This window comes from Alosa pseudoharengus, unplaced genomic scaffold (genome assembly GCF_046254945.1).
Source record: "Alosa pseudoharengus isolate Yale_2024_CS ecotype anadromous, Long Island Sound unplaced genomic scaffold, YU_APseudo_1.1 YU_APseudo_1.1_scf_3, whole genome shotgun sequence".
Taxonomy (NCBI): domain Eukaryota; kingdom Metazoa; phylum Chordata; class Actinopteri; order Clupeiformes; family Clupeidae; genus Alosa; species Alosa pseudoharengus.
In genome coordinates this window covers 25,407,715-25,426,288 of record NW_027468718.1, presented here as the reverse complement: position 1 = coordinate 25,426,288, position 18,574 = coordinate 25,407,715, and the positions used below count along the sequence as shown (strand labels likewise).

Sequence of the window (18,574 nt, the reverse complement as noted above, 5' to 3'; positions counted from 1 at the left end):
CTATTTCTCTCTCTCTCTCTCTCTCTCTCTCTCTCTCTCTCTCTCTCTCTATCGATCTCTCTATCTCTCTACCTGTTTATCGTCACCTTTCTCAGGCTCGGTGACACCCATGTTTGTGCGGCTTCCCTGTGGTGGAATGGGGGTAAGTTGGCCTTTTATTTTTATCATTGTCTACCTCTGCTGCTCGCTCTCTCTCTCTCTCTCTCTCTCTCTCTCTCTCTCTCTCTCTCCTGCTCTCTCTCTCCTGCGCTCTCTCATTCTTTTTTTCTGTCTCTCTCATGGGTAAATAATGGGCTTGTTTGTTCTCCCACAAGCCCCCCCACCCCCACCTCCAGCGGCAACAAAAACTGTTGCTCCGCTTTCCACCGAGCGGGTAATTGTATCCAGATGTTTTCTATAAACAAGCTGTGTGCTCTTTGTGTGTATGTGTGTGTGTTTATGTATTTGAAGGTGGTGGTGGTGGGGGTGGGGGGGGTCTATGCATCTACAGGCTGTGTGTGTGTGTGTGTGTGTGTGTTTGGATGGATGGTGCAGAAGTTAAGACCTGTGCACGCCTGCAGACATTGTACATGTGCACGTGTCTATCAGGTATGGGTGGACGGGCCATGCTCTTGCTATGGATCCAGGTTGGTGTCAGTGGATATCTGGTTGACATAGCAACTCCAGATGGCATTGCTGCTCTGAGACCAGCTAATAGCTCGGTGTAACAAATGTTAAGTGCCGGGGTTATTAGCCAGGGGCTACTGAGCAGCTCTCTGACCAGAGCCGGCCACTTCAGAAGAGTTGATGAGCCAACACCGCCATGGGAAGGAATGGAAATGAGCATGCGAAGGAAGGACCTTTTTGTAGGTGCTGTTTTAGTGTAGGTTGACCATATTTGTACAGCGTTTGGACAATCTCAGGTCATTTCTGTCAGTGATTATGCATTGCTTCATATGCACATGGCAGAGATAAGTATGAAAGCAACAGGTCCTGGAGGGAGTGTGTGTGTTTGTGTGTGTGTGTGGTGGGGGGGGGGGTGATGGATCACAGGTCCAGTGGCCCTCCTGAGCAGCAGGAGAGCGTTGCCTGTGAGAAGCACAAGGGCTCTGGACTCTTTTATGGAAATGGAACAAAATTGTTGTCTTCCTGCGTTCTCCACACAGTGCCTCCACTCCCCAAAATTACCCTGTCAGAGTGAGGATAAACTGCATTTATTCATTCCAACACGCTCCCGAGACCCCCCCCCACCAGCCCACCAGCCCACGTAGTTCACCCCCTCCTCCTGCTCTGTGTTTCTAGACCTATATCTCTCACCCATAAACTCCCCCTCCCCCCAGTCGCTCTGGCAAAACTCTTGCACATATTTACCGTTTCTGTTTCTGGATCTTTTTCTCTCTCCCTCCATCCATCTCTCCCTCCATCCCTCTCTTCCTTCAGCACCCACTTGTACACTCGCCCACTCTTTTGGTTGCTTTGCCTTTTTTCCTTCCTCCATCCCTCTCTCTCTCTCTCTCTCTCTCTCTCTCTCTCTCTCTTTCCCTCTCTCTGCTCTCCAAGTCGTTTTTTGTATCATAAATGCACCACAGGCTCGTAATTCGTGACAAAGTAATTCTTGGCGCGGCTTGAAAAGGCTTCAGTTTTTTTTTTTTTTTTTTTTTAATGCTGCCCTTGAGCGGTCTGTGCCATTGAAAGCAAAATTCATAAATTGCCGGCGAGCGAGTCTGCTGAGTGGGAGACCCCTCGGTTTACCGAAGTGTCTGAGCAGGTCGCCAAACGCTCTCGCCTCCACCCGCATCCTACCCGGTCAGCCCCTCCTCGTGAAATTTGGTCTGTCACTCAAGTTTGAACACATCAGTCAAAGCAAGAGCTCAGTGCTTTGCCACAGGCCATGGGCTCAGGAGGAAAGCCAAACGGCCAGTTGTAAAATTGTTGGATGTTTTTGTGTGTGTGTGTGTGTGTGTGATAAATTGCCTCTGAAAGGGCCGCCTGGTGACCCTCTCAGGTGCTTGCCTGTGTCTTATTGAAATAACACCTGTCGAAGTGGAGACCTGTAATCATGCATAAAATTGGCTTGTTGATTCTGCCTTATGTTTGCACTGAGCTCATGTGCTGGTGGCTGTACCTGTGCATATGGACATAAAAGTGTGTTTGTAAAGAGCGGAGGGTTGCTGGAAATTGTTGCTGGACATTGGCAACATGAAAGAATATGAGCATGCAAACACGAGCTAGCACATGATAACATGTGCATGCATGTGTGTGTGTGTGTGTTTGTGATACCGGTGTGTGTGTGTGTGTGTGCACAGGTCTGCTTGCGAGGCTGGGGGTAGGGAGGCGGGCAGTAATTGCAGGCTGCGGGGCAGTCGTGTGTTAGCATAATGAGTTGTGACTGATGAATGGCTGGCCTCTGTCTCTGGACGGGCCGGGAATTCCCCCCGCTGGAACCTGAGCTCTTGCCAAACCCCCACCCCCCCGTCGCCTGTTTGCTCTGCATGTCACCGAATAAATGCCCCCCTCCCCAGCCCCCTCTCTGCCCTCTCGCACACACTCGATGCCCTTTCTTGCACACCCAGTGCCCCCTCTCATACCCTCAGTGCCCTCGTGCGACTCCGCAGCCCTCCTCACACACCCCACTCCGTGCCCTTCTCACACACTCACATGTGCACCCGGTCACCTCAGCACACTGATACCCTGCTAATGCCCCTGCTAATGCCCCTGCTGCCCCCTCTCCCTCTCTCCATGTCTGTCCAGTTGCTGCAGCCTTTCACAAGCTTCCACTGACCCCCTGCCTCGGGCCTTATGCAGGGTGCTGGCCCAGTCCACCAGTAAACTGACCCTCACACTCATTTGTGCACCAGTGTATGGTGTGTGTGTGTAGACCAGGTCACCTGTCATGGTCTGTGTGTGTGTTTGTCTGTCTGTCTGTGTGTGTGTGTGTGTGTTAACTGGTCATAGCTCTGATAGTCCATTGGGTCTATAGCTCCTTTATTCAGGTTGGTAAACAGGAGGGTGAAAGCTGACGCTTAGGGGTGAAGACACTCTCTTTCGCTTGCTGAGCAATCAGACCTCTTCTCTGCACCCTCTGTGAGAAAGTCCACAATGTTTGATTCGCCCTGTTTGTGGCTGGAAGGCTCTTTGTGTGCAACTCTCACCACTATTGACTGCCATAATGAAGTGTTGAAGCAGAACTAACATCAGAGCTTGGTCTTGGTGGTAAACAGCGGCTCAGGTCACCATGGGTGTCAAGAGCCCCCTGAGAGAGGGGGAGAGGATGTTTGAGTAAGCCTCACAAATCTCAGGCAGGGACTATCAGTCCATCGTAGTGCTGTATCGCACTCTCCCACACTTTGTCTGTGTAATGTTAAGAGGCCAACATGTGAGTTATCTAAACACTTGAGCTGAAGGCCAATGTTGGCTAATGTGTGTGTGTGTGTGTGTGTGGGTGTGTGTTTTCACAGGTGGATAGTGACACCATCTGGAATGAGGTGCACTCCTCCAGTGCAGCGCGTCTGGCTGTGGGTTCTGTGGTTGAGCTGGTCTTCAAGGTGGCCTCTGGAGAGCTGAAGGTGAGTCTCCTCCTCCTCCTCCTCCTCCTCAAAGCTAAGGGAAATTATGACAAGACAACCCAGTGAAAGAACCCTGTTGTTATTTTAATGTTGCACTAATGCAATGCTAATGGTACAGCTATCAAGGACGCAACAGGTTGTAGCGGTAATGTAGACATTCAGCAGCAGAGATGGCATACAGCGTGTACTGCGTCTCAGTGGTGTGGTGTAGGTCTCAGTGGTGTGGTGTAGGGTCTCAGTGGTGTGGTGTAGGTCTCAGTGGTGTGGTGTAGGTCTCAGTGGTGTGGTGTAGGTCTCAGTGGTGTGGTGTAGGTCTCAGTGGTGTGGTGTAGGTCTCACGGTGTGCTGCTGCGCCCAGTCTCAAGTGATTGGTGCCAGGTGCTGGTGCCATTATCTTTCAGATCTTTTCAGAGACCCCAACACACACACACACACACACTGCGTAGGCCTACTTTGTGGCACAAGAAATACTTCAGAGGTGTTAAGTAACACCTCCAGTAAGACGGCCCCCCCCCCCCCCCCCCCCCAAACACACACACACACACACACACACATAATCATATGCTGTCGCCCACCCTCCTTCCTGTGTGTCTGTGGCAGCGTTTGGTGGTGGCAGCGCCTGCCGTTTGAACGCGGTGGGCCCCTGTGCAGGCCACCACAGCCAGACTAACGACATTCCTGCCTGGCACATGGCACACACACTCCCGTATGCTCGTACAACTACAAACACAAACACACACACACACATCCACACACAACACTAAACCGCACACACGTACACCACCAGCATCTGGGTACCGCAACAGCCACCAGGAGGATGTGCCCCCCCTCCTCTCCCCCCGCCATGTTAACCACCCCAGACGGCTGGCACTTTTACTGCCCTTTAATGCCTCCCGAGACGGCGCTTTTCATCTTCCAGTGGGTGCCTCAGCAGGAGAATGTTGGTTTGTCGCTCTCGCGGGGGGGGGGGGGGCATTTTTTTCCATCGCCCACAGGACGCCAGACGTCGTCAGAAGGACAGACGGACGTGTGTTATCAGACGAGACATAGATCAAAATAGATCAGAGGGGAGACTATCCTTTCCTCCTTCCCTCCTCTCCCCTCTTTAAGCCCCCCCCCCCCCCCATCCCACCCTCCTGTAGGGGGTGACAGGAAAAGACCCCACGTCGAGCGGGTTGACCTGAAGCGACACGAGTGAAACCTCATCCCTCGCTGACCCCATGACCTTCCACCACAGCTCTTGAGGCAGGGGGTCACACCCACTGCCGTGTTCCTGAGACCTCTCCAGCTTGCGTTCTCCTCCGTAGGCGCCCCAACCCCCCCACTCGTGCCTGGACAGCCCCTCACCAGCAGCTATCAGCAGTCCCGATCTGGGCCTGTCCTCTCCCTCTTTCGGCCTCCTCGGGCCCTCGCGCCCCCCCTCCCTCCCTCACGCTCCACTAAAATAATATCCTCCACAGCAGGCCGGCATAATAATCCCCGGCAGCTGCCTCAACATCATTAGGATGGTAGTCCCTCCATTCACCGTCAGAGAAAACAGGGGTAGGGGGTTAGGGGCCAGGGGTTACTGTATTAGCACTGTCCCCAAATACTTCACGCCAAATATCCCCCAACACACACACACACACACACACAGTCCTTAGAGCCCGACAGTTAAGTGACACGACTGATGTGTGTGTGTGTGTGTCTGACCCAGCCTCCCCTTGTTGGAAAAACCCATTAAGAATGAGTGATGACGAGGATTTGTCCATGGAGGGTTCAAAGCAGGGAAAGAATGTTCATCTGAAAATGCGCTTGCGTGTGTCTGTCTGTAGGTTTGTGTTTGAGTGTAAAAAATGTGTTTGATTTTGCAGAATGGCTTTGCTGTGGTGCGACCCCCAGGACACCATGCAGAGGAGAGCACCCCCATGTAAGTCCACACACACACACACACAAACACACACACACAAACACAAACACACCCAACCCAACCTTTCATGCCTCTCCCCAGCTCCCTCCCTCTGGGGTCAGGCGACTCCTGTCAGGCGCCCATCACAGCGCACAGTAGCCGCCTGCTGCTGTTAGTGAGTGCACACTCTTGCATGTCCTCCTCTCCCCTGGTCCCACAGCCTGGGCTTTTCCCACAGACACCCTCGCAGTGCCAAATGAAGTTCAGCTTAGCCATAGGCTCCCCGGCCAAGTGTCTGGGGAGGTGGGTCAGCGCAACCCTGGTCGGCGCGAGGGGAAGCCGATCATTTTCACGTGCCAGGGCGAGACTTGTTCAGGCTCCTGCTCAGCCTTTACAGTACTCCTCTGTGCTCTCACCGTGTCTGCAGTTCAGTGTGGGCCTTCGGTGTCTTCTAGAGGAGGAGGAAGACAAATGGCTCCAGCACTGAGGGTAAACATTGCTTTCAAAGAGTATGCACTGCTCCAACATATTCACTGCTAGTCATTATAAATGTAAACATAAAATCCGTCCTTAAAAACTCAGGAACTAGATTTGGACAGTCCTCCGATTAGTTGTGGCACAGTGCACATTCATTCCTTTAAAGTGCATTTTGATGTTCTTGTGCACCCTATAGATCACCATCGTGGCCACTTCTTGTTACTCACACCAGCTCTAAATGAGCTCTGGTGTTTTGGGCCAGTGCAGTGGGGTTTGCGGTTGTGCAGGGTGAGGCCCTGCTTGTGGCCGTTAAAAGCAGAGGCAGGCCTGGTGGAGCGGAGTGGAGTGGCTGTGGCGGCGGGAGGGACGCCCCCCCCCCCCCGGGGCTCTCCTGTCTGATGTGGGGCCAGCGCCGCGTGGCTGGACCACGCCATTAGCGAAGCGAGAGTAGCACGCTGCCCCAGGAGGTGGAACGTTCCAGATGAGCATGAGACTCATGCATACCCTCCTCAATACATCATACAACAGCTGACTTTCTTTCTCTCCCTGTCTCGCTCTCTCTTTTTTTGCCTTTTCCTTGAAACAACAGGGGATTCTGCTATTTCAACTCTGTGGCCATTGCAGCGAAACTCCTGCAGCAGAGACTCAACGTCAGCAAGATTCTCATCGTGGACTGGGTGAGTAGACATTTGAACATGTAAAAGTAATCACAGGATGACATGAAAAAGAAAATTCTTGATATTACTTTATTTTCATATTACTACCACTTCAATTCCATTATCTCCATTACTTTTTACTGAGTTAAAAGCATTGCACATCCACAAATTCGAGCTCCAGTATTTAAGATGGGGAAACCTTCCAGCAGAATTATCCTTTTGACATGAGCAGCATATCAAAACCAACCTTACTCCAGGGCAGGACTAGAGATGTACATTAAGATCAACTGAGCAGGCTCATCTTATCTCAGAGGCCATTCGGAGGTCGTGGGGAGGGGGGCAGACGGGTTTATGTACGCCAGACCCTGTCCAGTCTCACAGCGGCAGCATGAAATGTGTCCACGTGCAGCGGAAGGCCGGTGGCGTCACGGCTAGTGGTGAAGGGGCTCCCGGTGCCTTTGAAATGGCTTTCATTTCCTCCCGTCTGTCACAGTGGCGCTTCTGAGCCACCGCCGCTCACACGCCGAGGGGCCGGCGAGACACACAAACACGCGCGGGCTAGCAGCCGCGGAAAACTCTCTCCACTGAAAAAATGACATTATGAACAGAGACAACTTTAACAGGTTATTTCTTGAAATAGACATTTACTGTGTTTTCATTTCGGCGGGAGAGCCTTTAAGGCAGACAAATGTATTTTGCAGCGCAGCATCTGATGCTGTCATTATCGTACTAAAATATTTTTCACTCTGCATCACCTGCAGTGGCACACAGAATAGGAGCTTAGGAAGGAGGAACTTGTGGTCAAATATATTCCTTGTTAAAGCAGCGCTGTTTAGAACGAATAGTGTAAATATGAGTGATGATTTCCCTCTTGCAGGATGTTCACCATGGCAACGGAACCCAGCAGGCCTTCTACAGTGACCCCAACATTCTGTACATGTCTCTCCATCGATACGACGATGGCAACTTCTTCCCTGGCAGTGGAGCACCTGATGAGGTAAAGGTTTTGATCACGCTCTGATCGAATTCACCAGCCAATCAAATGACTGTCCTCCGCGGCTCTTAGCGGTTGGTGTTGGAGCTCCTCAGTGCACTCTCCTTAATAAGACAGTAACTGATCCTCCAGGCAGGCTGCCGCTGATTCAATCTGCCCTCTTCTCTGAGGCAGCCCTCATTAATACTGTATCCTTTAATCTTATTTTAGCGGGGAGCGCTAACCCCGTAGCCTGGCAGCATAAACCAGCCCTCGCTGAAGGATTGGCTCTTAATTGACTCGATTGCAAGGCTAAATGTTGTTGTTAGTCAGAGGCGCATTGGCAATAATGAGAAGCAAATCCAATTACTCCTCTCCGTAATATTGTCTTTAGTGCTTTTTCCCTGACACCTCCCTAATTATGCCGTTTCCCAGAAGACAGTTTAGTTTGATATGGACTTTAATGACCGGATCATTAGCAAAGCTCAGCCACACTCTGCCGCACTGTTGATAAAACATAGTGGTCTTAAGTGCTGAAACAATGCATATCTGTGCACTTGTATTAGTATTTCTCTCAATATAGTTGAATAACAGAATGTGTCTCTGTGACTCAAGTCTCTGTTTGTGTGTGTGTTTTTCCCCAGGTGGGCAGTGGGCCAGGCGTTGGCTTCAATGTGAACATGGCCTTCACCGGTGGCCTGGATCCTCCCATGGGTGATGCCGACTACCTGGCAGCTTTCAGGTGAGTTGCCACAACAATCTAAAATATAGCCGCAAGCGGTGATGACGGGCCCAAGCACCTCCTGTTCCACGATCCGTGACATTGCACTCACATGTGATGTATGTGTGTGACATTAAGTTTTAAACATAGGAAGCATTCATTTCTTGTTTCCTCATGGTGGCGCTGTAACATGGATTAACACAATTCACATGCAGGTGGACACTGGAGGCCTATTAAAATAAATGAATCGATTTATTTTTTCACTCGTCTTTCTCCTGCCTTCGATGTGAGTTTTCCGAGCCTCACTGCGCGCCACTCTCTGGCAAAGCACTCATCCCTCAGGCTGCTCATGTAAGGCGAGAGTCTCTCAGGCGGTCCTCTCAAGGGCAGGATTTACTGCCCAGCGGCCTCTCCTCACCCAGATGTAGAGAGGGGGCAGCACCTGGTGTTAGTGGAGCGCTCTGAGAGCTCGCAAGAAAGAGCCTGTGGATGGATGAAATCTGAGAGGTCCTACAAGGTGGCAGCACCATAAGCCTCCGTATCAAGGCTTAGCAGGGGAGGTGGGGACCCAGACCTTGCTGAAATGGCAGCTTAGTTAACAAGCCTGTTTTAGCTACTGAACTTCATGGTCCTTAAAAGAAACCATGGGCGTGCAAAGAGGACATTTTGAGCTGCCAAGCCAAGTTATTATGCTGTGCAACGTCAGTGTTGACACTCAACATCTGAGTGACACGCATCCATGTAACCCTTTTAAGGATTCGCCTCATTTTCACAGAGATTTGAAGCGTTCATCCATATCAGAGCTGAGGGGAAGATGGTGGTGATGGGGCAGGGAGAGAACTGTGCTCCTCTGAAAACAATGACTCGTGACGTGAAGCCCCCCCGCCCCCCCTCCCAATCCCTCTCTTTTATCTGCATGGATGATGGAAGTCTTTCAAGGCGTGCCAGTAGGACTGCGATCCATTAGCCCCACTGTCTGAGCCTATTAATAACCCCTCTGCACCCCCTCCCGCCATGCCTCTCCGCCCCCCCAGGGACGAGGGTGCAGGTCCGATTCGTGCCGCCCCACCTCGGGCGTGCTTTGAAGCAGCCTTCCGCACTCAACGCGTTCAGGCTGCGCGTGCAGGTGAGCCTGCCGGCTGGTCGATAAAAAGCACAAAGGATAATCGCCTCCGCCCACTCGTCTTCTTCCCCTCTCCAACTCGTCTTCCGCACCTCTTTTTTTCCTTCAGGGTTTTTTTTTTTTTTTTTCAACCTTCCTTCTCTCCGTACCCCCACAGAGCTGTCGGCGAGGAAGTGCGGCCGTAAATCTCCCCCAGACGGGGCGCATCTCTGACGGACTCCCCTCTGCCGCCACCGCCGCCTCTGGCACGATCTACTCACGCATGGCTTAAACGATGCCAGCTGGGTCACAAGCGCTTTGCCTCCCTGACCCGCGGTGAGGACCGGTCACGCACCCGCCCCACACACGTTCAGTACGTGACCACATCTCAGTCACATCTCCCTCAAGGCTGATGGAGTTGTTTGCAGGCTGAAATCATATTTCTCAAGAGTTTTTTTGTGAAACTCTTACATTTCAATTCTGAATCGTGACCTTCTCAGTGAGTCGTGATTTGGACTTTTTGGTGAATTGTGTGAATCTCTCATTGAGTCATGTGAATGAGCCAGCGGGCTGTGATTCATGTTCATTTCATTTTTGTGAATGAATGTTAAATGCACAGGCTGCCCTCATTGAGGCCGTGAGAATGTGTCGGTGTGTGTGTGTGTGTCAGTGTGTGAGTCAGCTGTTAGTCAGACTGTCAAGAGATCGCGAGGAGCTACAGGCTCTGCCTGCGTCGCACTCTCAATTCTCTCTTTTCATTCTCTCTTTTCATTCTCTCTTTTTATTCTCTCTTCATTCTCTCTTCTCTTTCATTTTCTGAATGAGCATGGCTGTGAATGAACAGCCCTATTTCTCTCTCCTTCTCCCTCCCTCTCTCCCTCCTTCTCTCTCTCTGCCATATGACTCACACGGGCCTAACCCCTTGCCAGCTTCTCTCTTCGAGCCTTGGCATAGAACGGAAACCCGGTTGCACCGCTCATGCGCGGCTCACATAAACACCGCTGCTATTTTGGAGCACGTCCGATCCCGCTCCGACCCACCCCATGGGCCCCATCCCCTCCACTACCGGAGTGCCACCCCATGGGCCCCAACCCCTCCACTACCCGAGTGCCACTTCACTGCCACACACAGCACGCTGTCCTCTTTCAAGCCACTAGCCTGAACAGGTTGGATCTGCCAAGGTGCCTTTGAGGACAAAGTAGAGCCAGTGAGGAAGCAGCTTAGCATACTTGCCTATGTATGTCTACATGTCCCTGGGCATCCATCAAGACAAACCCTTGTCTTAAGCTTTGCGAAAGCTCCCGAAGGCCTCTCCACGTCACCTCATCATGAGCCTGTTTTTGCCTGTTATGTAATGGCGAGACCTCATTGCGTGTGAAGGTGTCCCTTTGAGAAGGAGCAGAGCATCCCGAGCACCAGCAGCCGCCTGCTCAGCCAGTGGTATACTTCAGCCCGAGTGGGCTCACAGGGGCCAGTGAGGATGGAGTTGGGCGGAATCTCCACCCCCAGGCCCCCATCCCATCCTCGTCCTCTCATCTCTGCCCCGCCGCGGCTCTGTTCTCAGCTCGCATATTTACTGCTCCCAGCGGAGTGGGGAGGGCAAGCACAACAGCTCATATATCTCGCTGTCTCTCCCCCTTTCCTCTCCCCCTCCTCACACCACACACACACACACACACACACGCACACACAAACCCATCCCCACTTTTCTCCCCTTGTTTCTCTCTCCTCTCATAGTTGTGCTGTGTTGGCCCGGTGAGACAATGCGTGCCTGACGGGCAGCACCTTCTTATTTAGCCCAAGCCAGTGCCACGTTGCATTTGCAGGGGATCAAGCCTGAGATGCAGAGGGAGAGGGAGAAAAAAGATAAGAAAATTGGCTGTAATGAAAAGCAGAAGCCCAGGCACTCTCACCATGAACTTGGAAACAGAGAGGAGAATTGAAGTTAATTCAAACCAGCTCTCCGCAATGCCAGATGACAGGGCTTTGAAGTGTTTTTTGCCTCGCTCTCCCTCTTTCTCTCCCTCTCTCTCTCTCTCTCTTGCTCTCCCTCCTTTCTCTTTCTCACTCAATCTTTTGCTTTCTCTCTCTCTCTCTTTGTTTTCTACAAGTGGAGCGATTGGAAAAGCCTTTGAGCTTGACAGATAACCATAGCTAAAATTAACCCTTTGTGGGTCCCTCGATGTGGTTTAACAAGTCCTGTGTTTTTTTGCGATTTCTTTTAATAAGCAGGCCCCAAGTGGTCACCTGAACCTCTACTGGCAGGCGTCTGTCTGAGGATTAGGTAACATTAAAGCACGGGTCGATTTTCAGATGCCTCATGACCCCCCACCCCTCCTCAAAGCTCAGAGCCCCCCAATCCTACTCCCAAGACCCACAATTTGTCTCAGACCTTTTCAAGGGGAAATCTGCATGGCCTATTGCTAATTACCGGTCATAAATTCAAGCCAAGCGCATCCAGTTTGATGCTCAAACCTTCCTTTCACTGGCTCCAAGTGCTCAAGAAATCCTCCTCTACGCAACAAGCATGACTGTCTCTTCCCCCAGAGGGTTAGCTTGGCCACAGCCAGTGGATGGGGATTTAGCAAATGGAGAAAGAGGGTTAAGTTTGGGCGGAGGAGCAGAAGAAGGATCTTCTGAGAGAAGAAGGTCTTTATGTCTCTTGTCAGTGTCATTTTAGTGAAGATACAGACAGGGATGGGGGAGTAATAAGAAGAAGCCTCAAGTTGGATTGCAGAGGGTGTGTGAGTGACTGCAGGATGATCGGGGCACTTCAAGACTGCCGGCTGTTGTAGATAGCGTGGCTGGATCCATCAGGGACTGGGCTTTCCATCTCTCTCTCTCTCTCTCTCTCTCTCTCTCTCTTTCTCTGGCTCAGGCTGTCTGTGTTCCAGAGGGGATCTGTCAGGGATTGAGAGTGTTGCTCCACGCCCTCTGCGTGCACAGCCAGTCCTCCCTCTGACTCACTCCTGGCGGCGCAGGCTGCCTCGGAACTGGGAAGACACGAAGGTGAGGAGGTGGAGGCTCAGGGACCAGCCAGCTCAGGATAGCCAGAGAGCCACATCATAGCATCACACTCAATTCCACTGCCGTTGTGCTTGTGAGTGTTGGTCCGCAGCACAATGACTGCATTCAGGTCTTCAGCCACTTCATCCCAGTGCTGGAAATAAGTGGTCTCTCACTCCCATTACTCTTGATGTTGGTTCATAGTGTCGAAGGGGGTGGGGGGGGGGGGTTGAGGCGAGAGACATTTCACACTCTCCTCTCTTATTACTGTGTCATGGAGTTCATGCAGAATTTCTCCTGTTTCGCCATCCAGTCGGCTTTCTCTTTCTCCAAATATTTATTTGACCATGAAATGGATAGTCTCCTTCATTTCATCGCCGGATTGGAATAACACAGGAGTGATGAGAGAAGCCGTGTCATGACTGTGTGTCAGAATTCTGAGCGCCGTACCATGCTCTGCCCCAAAGACGACCTAACAAGAATGCCTCTAATTGGTGAGAAAGGGTATGCTCCCAGAAGGCCTCGAGAAGGAGGTCTCTGCGTGCTTCATTCCACCTTTTATGTTACTGATCTGCAGATTGCTGTGGTGTTTGAGGGGGTCTTTCCATTTAAGCTTGGGAAGCCTCTGTCTGTGGGTGTGTGTGTGTGAGAGAGAGATAGACAGAGAGGGAGAGATTCTGCCAAGCGAGTTTGGAAGGGCTGAAGGCCTGCGCTCTCCCTAAGCTTCAGACACTGAGCTCCAGCAACTCATGCCTTTGAAGATCCCACTGAGACAGCCAGCGTGGATAAAAGGAAAGGGGCCAAAATGGTCTGTTCCCATTCCTGTCAGGAGTGGAGAGGCCCCCACTCTGCTCCTCCTCGCTTCGCTCCGCTCCTCTTGTCTCGTCTCTTCTCCTCCTCCGCTCTACGCAGATCTGATCTCCTCTCCTTTATGAGGCCCGGCCCCAGTTAACAAGCCCCAGGATGCGGGGAGGTTAGATAGCGAGAGGGCTTTTTGGAGAAGCGGGCCAGGTGGACCAGGGTGCGTTGGATCTTTTGGCTCAGTGTGTGCGTGAGGTGTGCAGATTACACCACCAGGTCAGATGGATTTTGGAGAGGCCCAACCCTCTGGTGAGAAGTGGTGAGTTGTGAGAACATGGTCCTCAGAGGTTTGGCTCTTCCACCTCCTCCATTTCATGCTCCTCCACTAAGAGACCTGACAGCACGTCCCCACGGAGGTCATCCAGGGCCTGAAGACCACTTATCCCAGGGGAGCCATTTCTCTTTCTCCTCCAGCCACACAAGCACACACACACCTGAGCAAACTTTCCACATTTAGAACTAAACGTGTCTGTCTCTCAGTTGATGAAAGCAAAGGTCTGGTCACACTCTAGTCAGGGAGCAAGCGTCTTCTAGAGGCAAAGTTGAAAGGGTTACAAGTCTGGCTTGACTTTTATTCATTGCATATCTGTGTGGTCCAGACAATGATTCATCCATCACTGTTCAATTTGATTCGGTAAGCTTCAGGAATGATTGCACACGTCAGCAGGCGGTCATAAAACATAGAAACGAGCTGACAAGTCTGCAGACATACAAGTTGGAGCAGTCTCTCTCTCTCTCTCTCTCAAACACACACACACACACACACACACACATACACACATCGCCACCACCCCTGCTCTAACTATGTGAGCCATAAATTTCAAGTGTCCCTAACCTAATTAGTGAGGCCCCTTTTTCATCTTTCACATTGGTGCTGTCTGATTCATTGGGAGCGTTGTGAAATCTCCTTAATGTGCGTTTCACACGCAGCCCCTGTCTTAAGTCACACACAGTCAAAAACACTCATAAATGCTGGGACAGATAATTGATCATCAAGGACTGTCACGCCTGTCGGATGAAGACAAGGTGATGTGACGGCAGGAATTTGACGACGCTAGCATATTTGAAGGGTGCCTGTTCCCGCTCACATCAAAGCACTTGTGGAGGCGCTAAGGGTTGAGGGGGTGGGATGACTGCCCACACCACCACCACCACTAGCACTGCTGTCATTCCTAAGCAACCCCCCACCGGTCTCTCCATACCCCCAACCCCCCCCCCCCCCCCATCCTCTACCACCCCCTCTGTCTGTGGCTGCTCCTGGTACGCCTGTGGTCCTCTTCTCCAAAGAGCCTTGGTCTTTCATGTCGGGAGTGGAGTGGTGCAGAGACGGGGGGGCCTGGCGCTTTGCTGTGGTCAGAGAGCCGCAGTGGCCTGGCAGGTCGAGTGGGCCTCCCTCAGCGAAGTGTCACCTGTGGTGGAAACCGAGGGAGACAGGCTCGGGGAGAAGTTTGAGAGTGGGAGGAAACTCGGCTCTTTGTGCAACAGTCGACTCACTGGGAAAACACACGTGTACCCTCTCCACCAGAAAAACACTCCTCCATGTCGGACATTGAGAGTGCGGTCGTCCACCGTGCTTTTATATAGACAGCTGTCATGAGGTTTTTGCGAGGTTATACTTAGAATTATGTAATCTGTGACGTTTGCAGAAAGCCCAGACCAAACCTCTGGTGAAGAAAAGCAAAAGGAAAGCCTGTGGGGGTTTGAGGAGCCCTTGCCTGACTCCCAGCTGCCCTTCAGTTCTTGTTTTCTTCTTATTTTTTTCCCTGCTCTTGTTTATATTTTTTTATGTGACACACACTGTGCTGACAGCTCTCATCTCGCTTCCCGCTTGACATTACCCCCAGCTGGGTCAGTGACGCAGGCGATCTCCCATCAGACCCTCCTCTGGAGTCTCGGACCTCCTAAAAATACGCCCAGCCCTCTCTGCGGAGGGCACCCTGGCCTGGGGCACAGACAGCTGGGGTAGCAGCGAGGCGATGTGCGGTGTGGTGCGAGGCCCGGGAGGTATGGGGGGGGGGGGTTGGGTTGGTGCAACGGGCTCCTGGCGCAGCCTGTAATTGTGGCGAGGGCAGGATGGAAAGAATGAGGCCCGGGCTCAGCTGCAGCCGCCTGGCCCGGCCCACTCAGGAGCTCCTGGGCCAGTGCCCACCCACAGCCATCGGGCCAGCAGGCCAGCGCCATGTTCCTGAGGTGGGGAAAGTAGAGGGCTCTGCACCGGAGCCTCCGGCACTGCTGCTGCTGCTGCTGCTGCTGCTGCTGCTGCTGAGGCACACAGCCACCACTGGTGCACCGAGCTGCAAGGAAGCCTGCAAGCCCAAACCACGCACCCAGATAATGACGTTCTTATGGTACATATCATTCACCAACAATAAGCAAACATAATACGGACACAAGAAGATCCAGTTGCATCCAGAATACAAAAGTTCCTACAGTTGAGTATTGTGTGAAATGACTCTTGCCAGAGAGAGTCTTCACTGAACCAAAGATTCTATAGTTAACTTTATCAACCGTCTCTGACTGAACCTTAGAGACCCCAAAATCTAGAGTATCAGAGAAAAGAGAGCGAGCCTAGGCCTCACTAAACCAGACATGGGTGTTAGTCCGATTTAAAATAATAAAGCTGCCATATTTGCTGCCAGTGTATTCACGTCTCCAAGCCAAGGAGTTCAAAGGGCAGGATTACTGTAAGTGCCCCCATAAAGCCGAGCCAGAGTAACCACACATCATCTTTGCCCACAGCATGCGAGAGCGAGCAGGTGGTGGGGGTGGGGTGGGAGAAAACACTGAGTGCTCTACACCCAGCGCTCAGCTGAGCCCCTGACAAGGTCTCCACCGAGAGCTGCTTCCAGCACAGCCCTGCAGCCAAGCCTTCTCCTTCCCTCCTTCTCACTCCCCACTCTTTCCTCTCCTCTCCTCCCTTTCTCATTCCCCACTCCTCTTCTCCTTCCCTCCTTCTCACTCCCCCCTCTTCCCTCTCCTCTCCTCCCTTTCTCATTCCCCACTCCTCTTCTCCTCTCCCCACTCTCTCACTTCCCACTCTTGTCCTCTCCTCTCTTCCCTTTCTTATTCCCCACTCCTCTTCTCCTCTCCCCACTCTCTCACTTCCCACTCTTGTCCTCTCCTCTCTTCCCTTTCTCATTCCCCACTCCTCTTCTCCTCTCCCCACTCTCTCACTTCCCACTCTTGTCCTCTCCTCTCTTCCCTTTCTCATTCCCCACTCCTCTTCTCCTCTCCCCACTCTCTCACTTCCCACTCTTGTCCTCTCCTCTCTTCCCTTTCTTATTCCCCATTCCTCTTCTCCTCTCCCCACTCTCTCACTTCCCACTCTTGTCCTCTCCTCTCTTCCCTTTCTCATTCCCCACTCCTCTTCTCCTCTCCCCACTCTCTCACTTCCCACTCTTGTCCTCTCCTCTCTTCCCTTTCTTATTCCCCATTCCTCTTCTCCTCTCCCCACTCTCTCACTTCCCACTCTTGTCCTCTCCTCTCTTCCCTTTCTTATTCCCCATTCCTCTTCTCCTCTCCCCACTCTCTCACTTCCCACTCTTGTCCTCTCCTCTCTTCCCTTTCTTATTCCCCATTCCTCTTCTCCTCTCCCCACTCTCTCACTTCCCACTCTTGTCCTCTCCTCTCTTCCCTTTCTCATTCCCCACTCCTCTTCTCCTCTCCCCACTCTCTCACTTCCCACTCTTGTCCTCTCCTCTCTTCCCTTTCTCATTCCCCACTCCTCTTCTCCTCTCCCCACTCTCTCACTTCCCACTCTTGTCCTCTCCTCTCTTCCCTTTCTCATTCCCCACTCCTCTTCTCCTCTCCCCACTCTCTCACTTCCCACTCTTGTCCTCTCCTCTCTTCCCTTTCTCATTCCCCACTCCTCTTCTCCTCTCCCCACTCTCTCACTTCCCACTCTTGTCCTCTCCTCTCTTCCCTTTCTCATTCCCCACTCCTCTTCTCCTCTCCCCACTCTCTCACTTCCCACTCTTGTCCTCTCCTCTCTTCCCTTTCTTATTCCCCATTCCTCTTCTCCTCTCCCCACTCTCTCACTTCCCACTCTTGTCCTCTCCTCTCTTCCCTTTCTCATTCCCCACTCCTCTTCTCCTCTCCCCACTCTCTCACTTCCCACTCTTGTCCTCTCCTCTCTTCCCTTTCTTATTCCCCATTCCTCTTCTCCTCTCCCCACTCTCTCACTTCCCACTCTTGTCCTCTCCTCTCTTCCCTTTCTTATTCCCCATTCCTCTTCTCCTCTCCCCACTCTCTCACTTCCCACTCTTGTCCTCTCCTCTCTTCCCTTTCTTATTCCCCATTCCTCTTCTCCTCTCCCCACTCTCTCACTTCCCACTCTTGTCCTCTCCTCTCTTCCCTTTCTCATTCCCCACTCCTCTTCTCCTCTCCCCACTCTCTCACTTCCCACTCTTGTCCTCTCCTCTCTTCCCTTTCTCATTCCCCACTCCTCTTCTCCTCTCCCCACTCTCTCACTTCCCACTCTTGTCCTCTCCTCTCTTCCCTTTCTCATTCCCCACTCCTCTTCTCCTCTCCCCACTCTCTCACTTCCCACTCTTGTCCTCTCCTCTCTTCCCTTTCTTCTTCCCCACTCCTCTTCTCCTCTCCCCACTCTCTCACTTCCCACTCTTGTCCTCTCCTTTCTTCCCTTTCTTATTCCCCATTCCTCTTCTCCTCTCCCCACTCTCTCACTTCCCACTCTTGTCCTCTCCTCTCTTCCCTTTCTTATTCCCCATTCCTCTTCTCCTCTCCCCACTCTCTCACTTCCCACTCTTGTCCTCTCCTCTCCTCTCCATTCCCTTTCCTCGCCTTCCTCCTCTCTGCGTCCCAGCTGGAGAAGAGCGTTGAAACTCCACCATCTTAATATAGTCTCACAGCTGCGACGGCCACTGGAATGCAGGAGAGTCCAGGCCAGGGCCAGAGGCGCAGATAAGAGTGGACATAACATCCGCCCACCTAATCAAGGCTCACATCTTCTTTGTCCTCCTTGCAGCTCGTTTTTGTCTGACACTCGCTGATGACCTTTCCGGCGTCGGGAGGCCATCTCTCCCCTCACCCGCACCCCCCACCCCCACCCCAAATACACGCTCGGCTGAGTGTGGAGACCGAGGGCCCATGGGGGGGGGGGGGGGGGTGCCAGGGAGCGCAGCGGGTCTGCTGCGAGTTATTTCACGGCATGCGAGCGGCCCAGCCGCCGTGTCATCCATCCCCCCAGGCGGCTCGGCAGGCAGGGCCTCCACGCTGCAGGCCAGCCCTGGGGCAAGAAGGCTCGTGCAGCTGCTCGACGAGGCGTTTCTTTCTTTCCTTCTTTCTTTCTTTTTTTCAGTCTCTCTTTTTTCCGGTTCTTTTTT

At 52.3% G+C, this 18,574-nt stretch overlaps 1 protein-coding gene across 3 annotated transcripts in view; it reads left to right on the top strand.

Annotated features, from left to right (window-relative positions):
* Nucleotides 1-18,574, top strand: part of hdac4 (histone deacetylase 4) — a 156,826-nt gene that overhangs the window by 119,151 nt on the left and 19,101 nt on the right. For all 3 annotated transcript variants that reach the window (XM_076263723.1, XM_076263722.1, XM_076263724.1), the window contains 6 exons: nucleotides 96-142; nucleotides 3,438-3,545; nucleotides 5,399-5,454; nucleotides 6,500-6,587; nucleotides 7,444-7,563; nucleotides 8,184-8,281. In XM_076263723.1, the coding sequence (XP_076119838.1) occupies nucleotides 96-142; nucleotides 3,438-3,545; nucleotides 5,399-5,454; nucleotides 6,500-6,587; nucleotides 7,444-7,563; nucleotides 8,184-8,281 (517 nt within the window). The remainder of the gene's footprint in view (nucleotides 1-95; nucleotides 143-3,437; nucleotides 3,546-5,398; nucleotides 5,455-6,499; nucleotides 6,588-7,443; nucleotides 7,564-8,183; nucleotides 8,282-18,574) is intronic.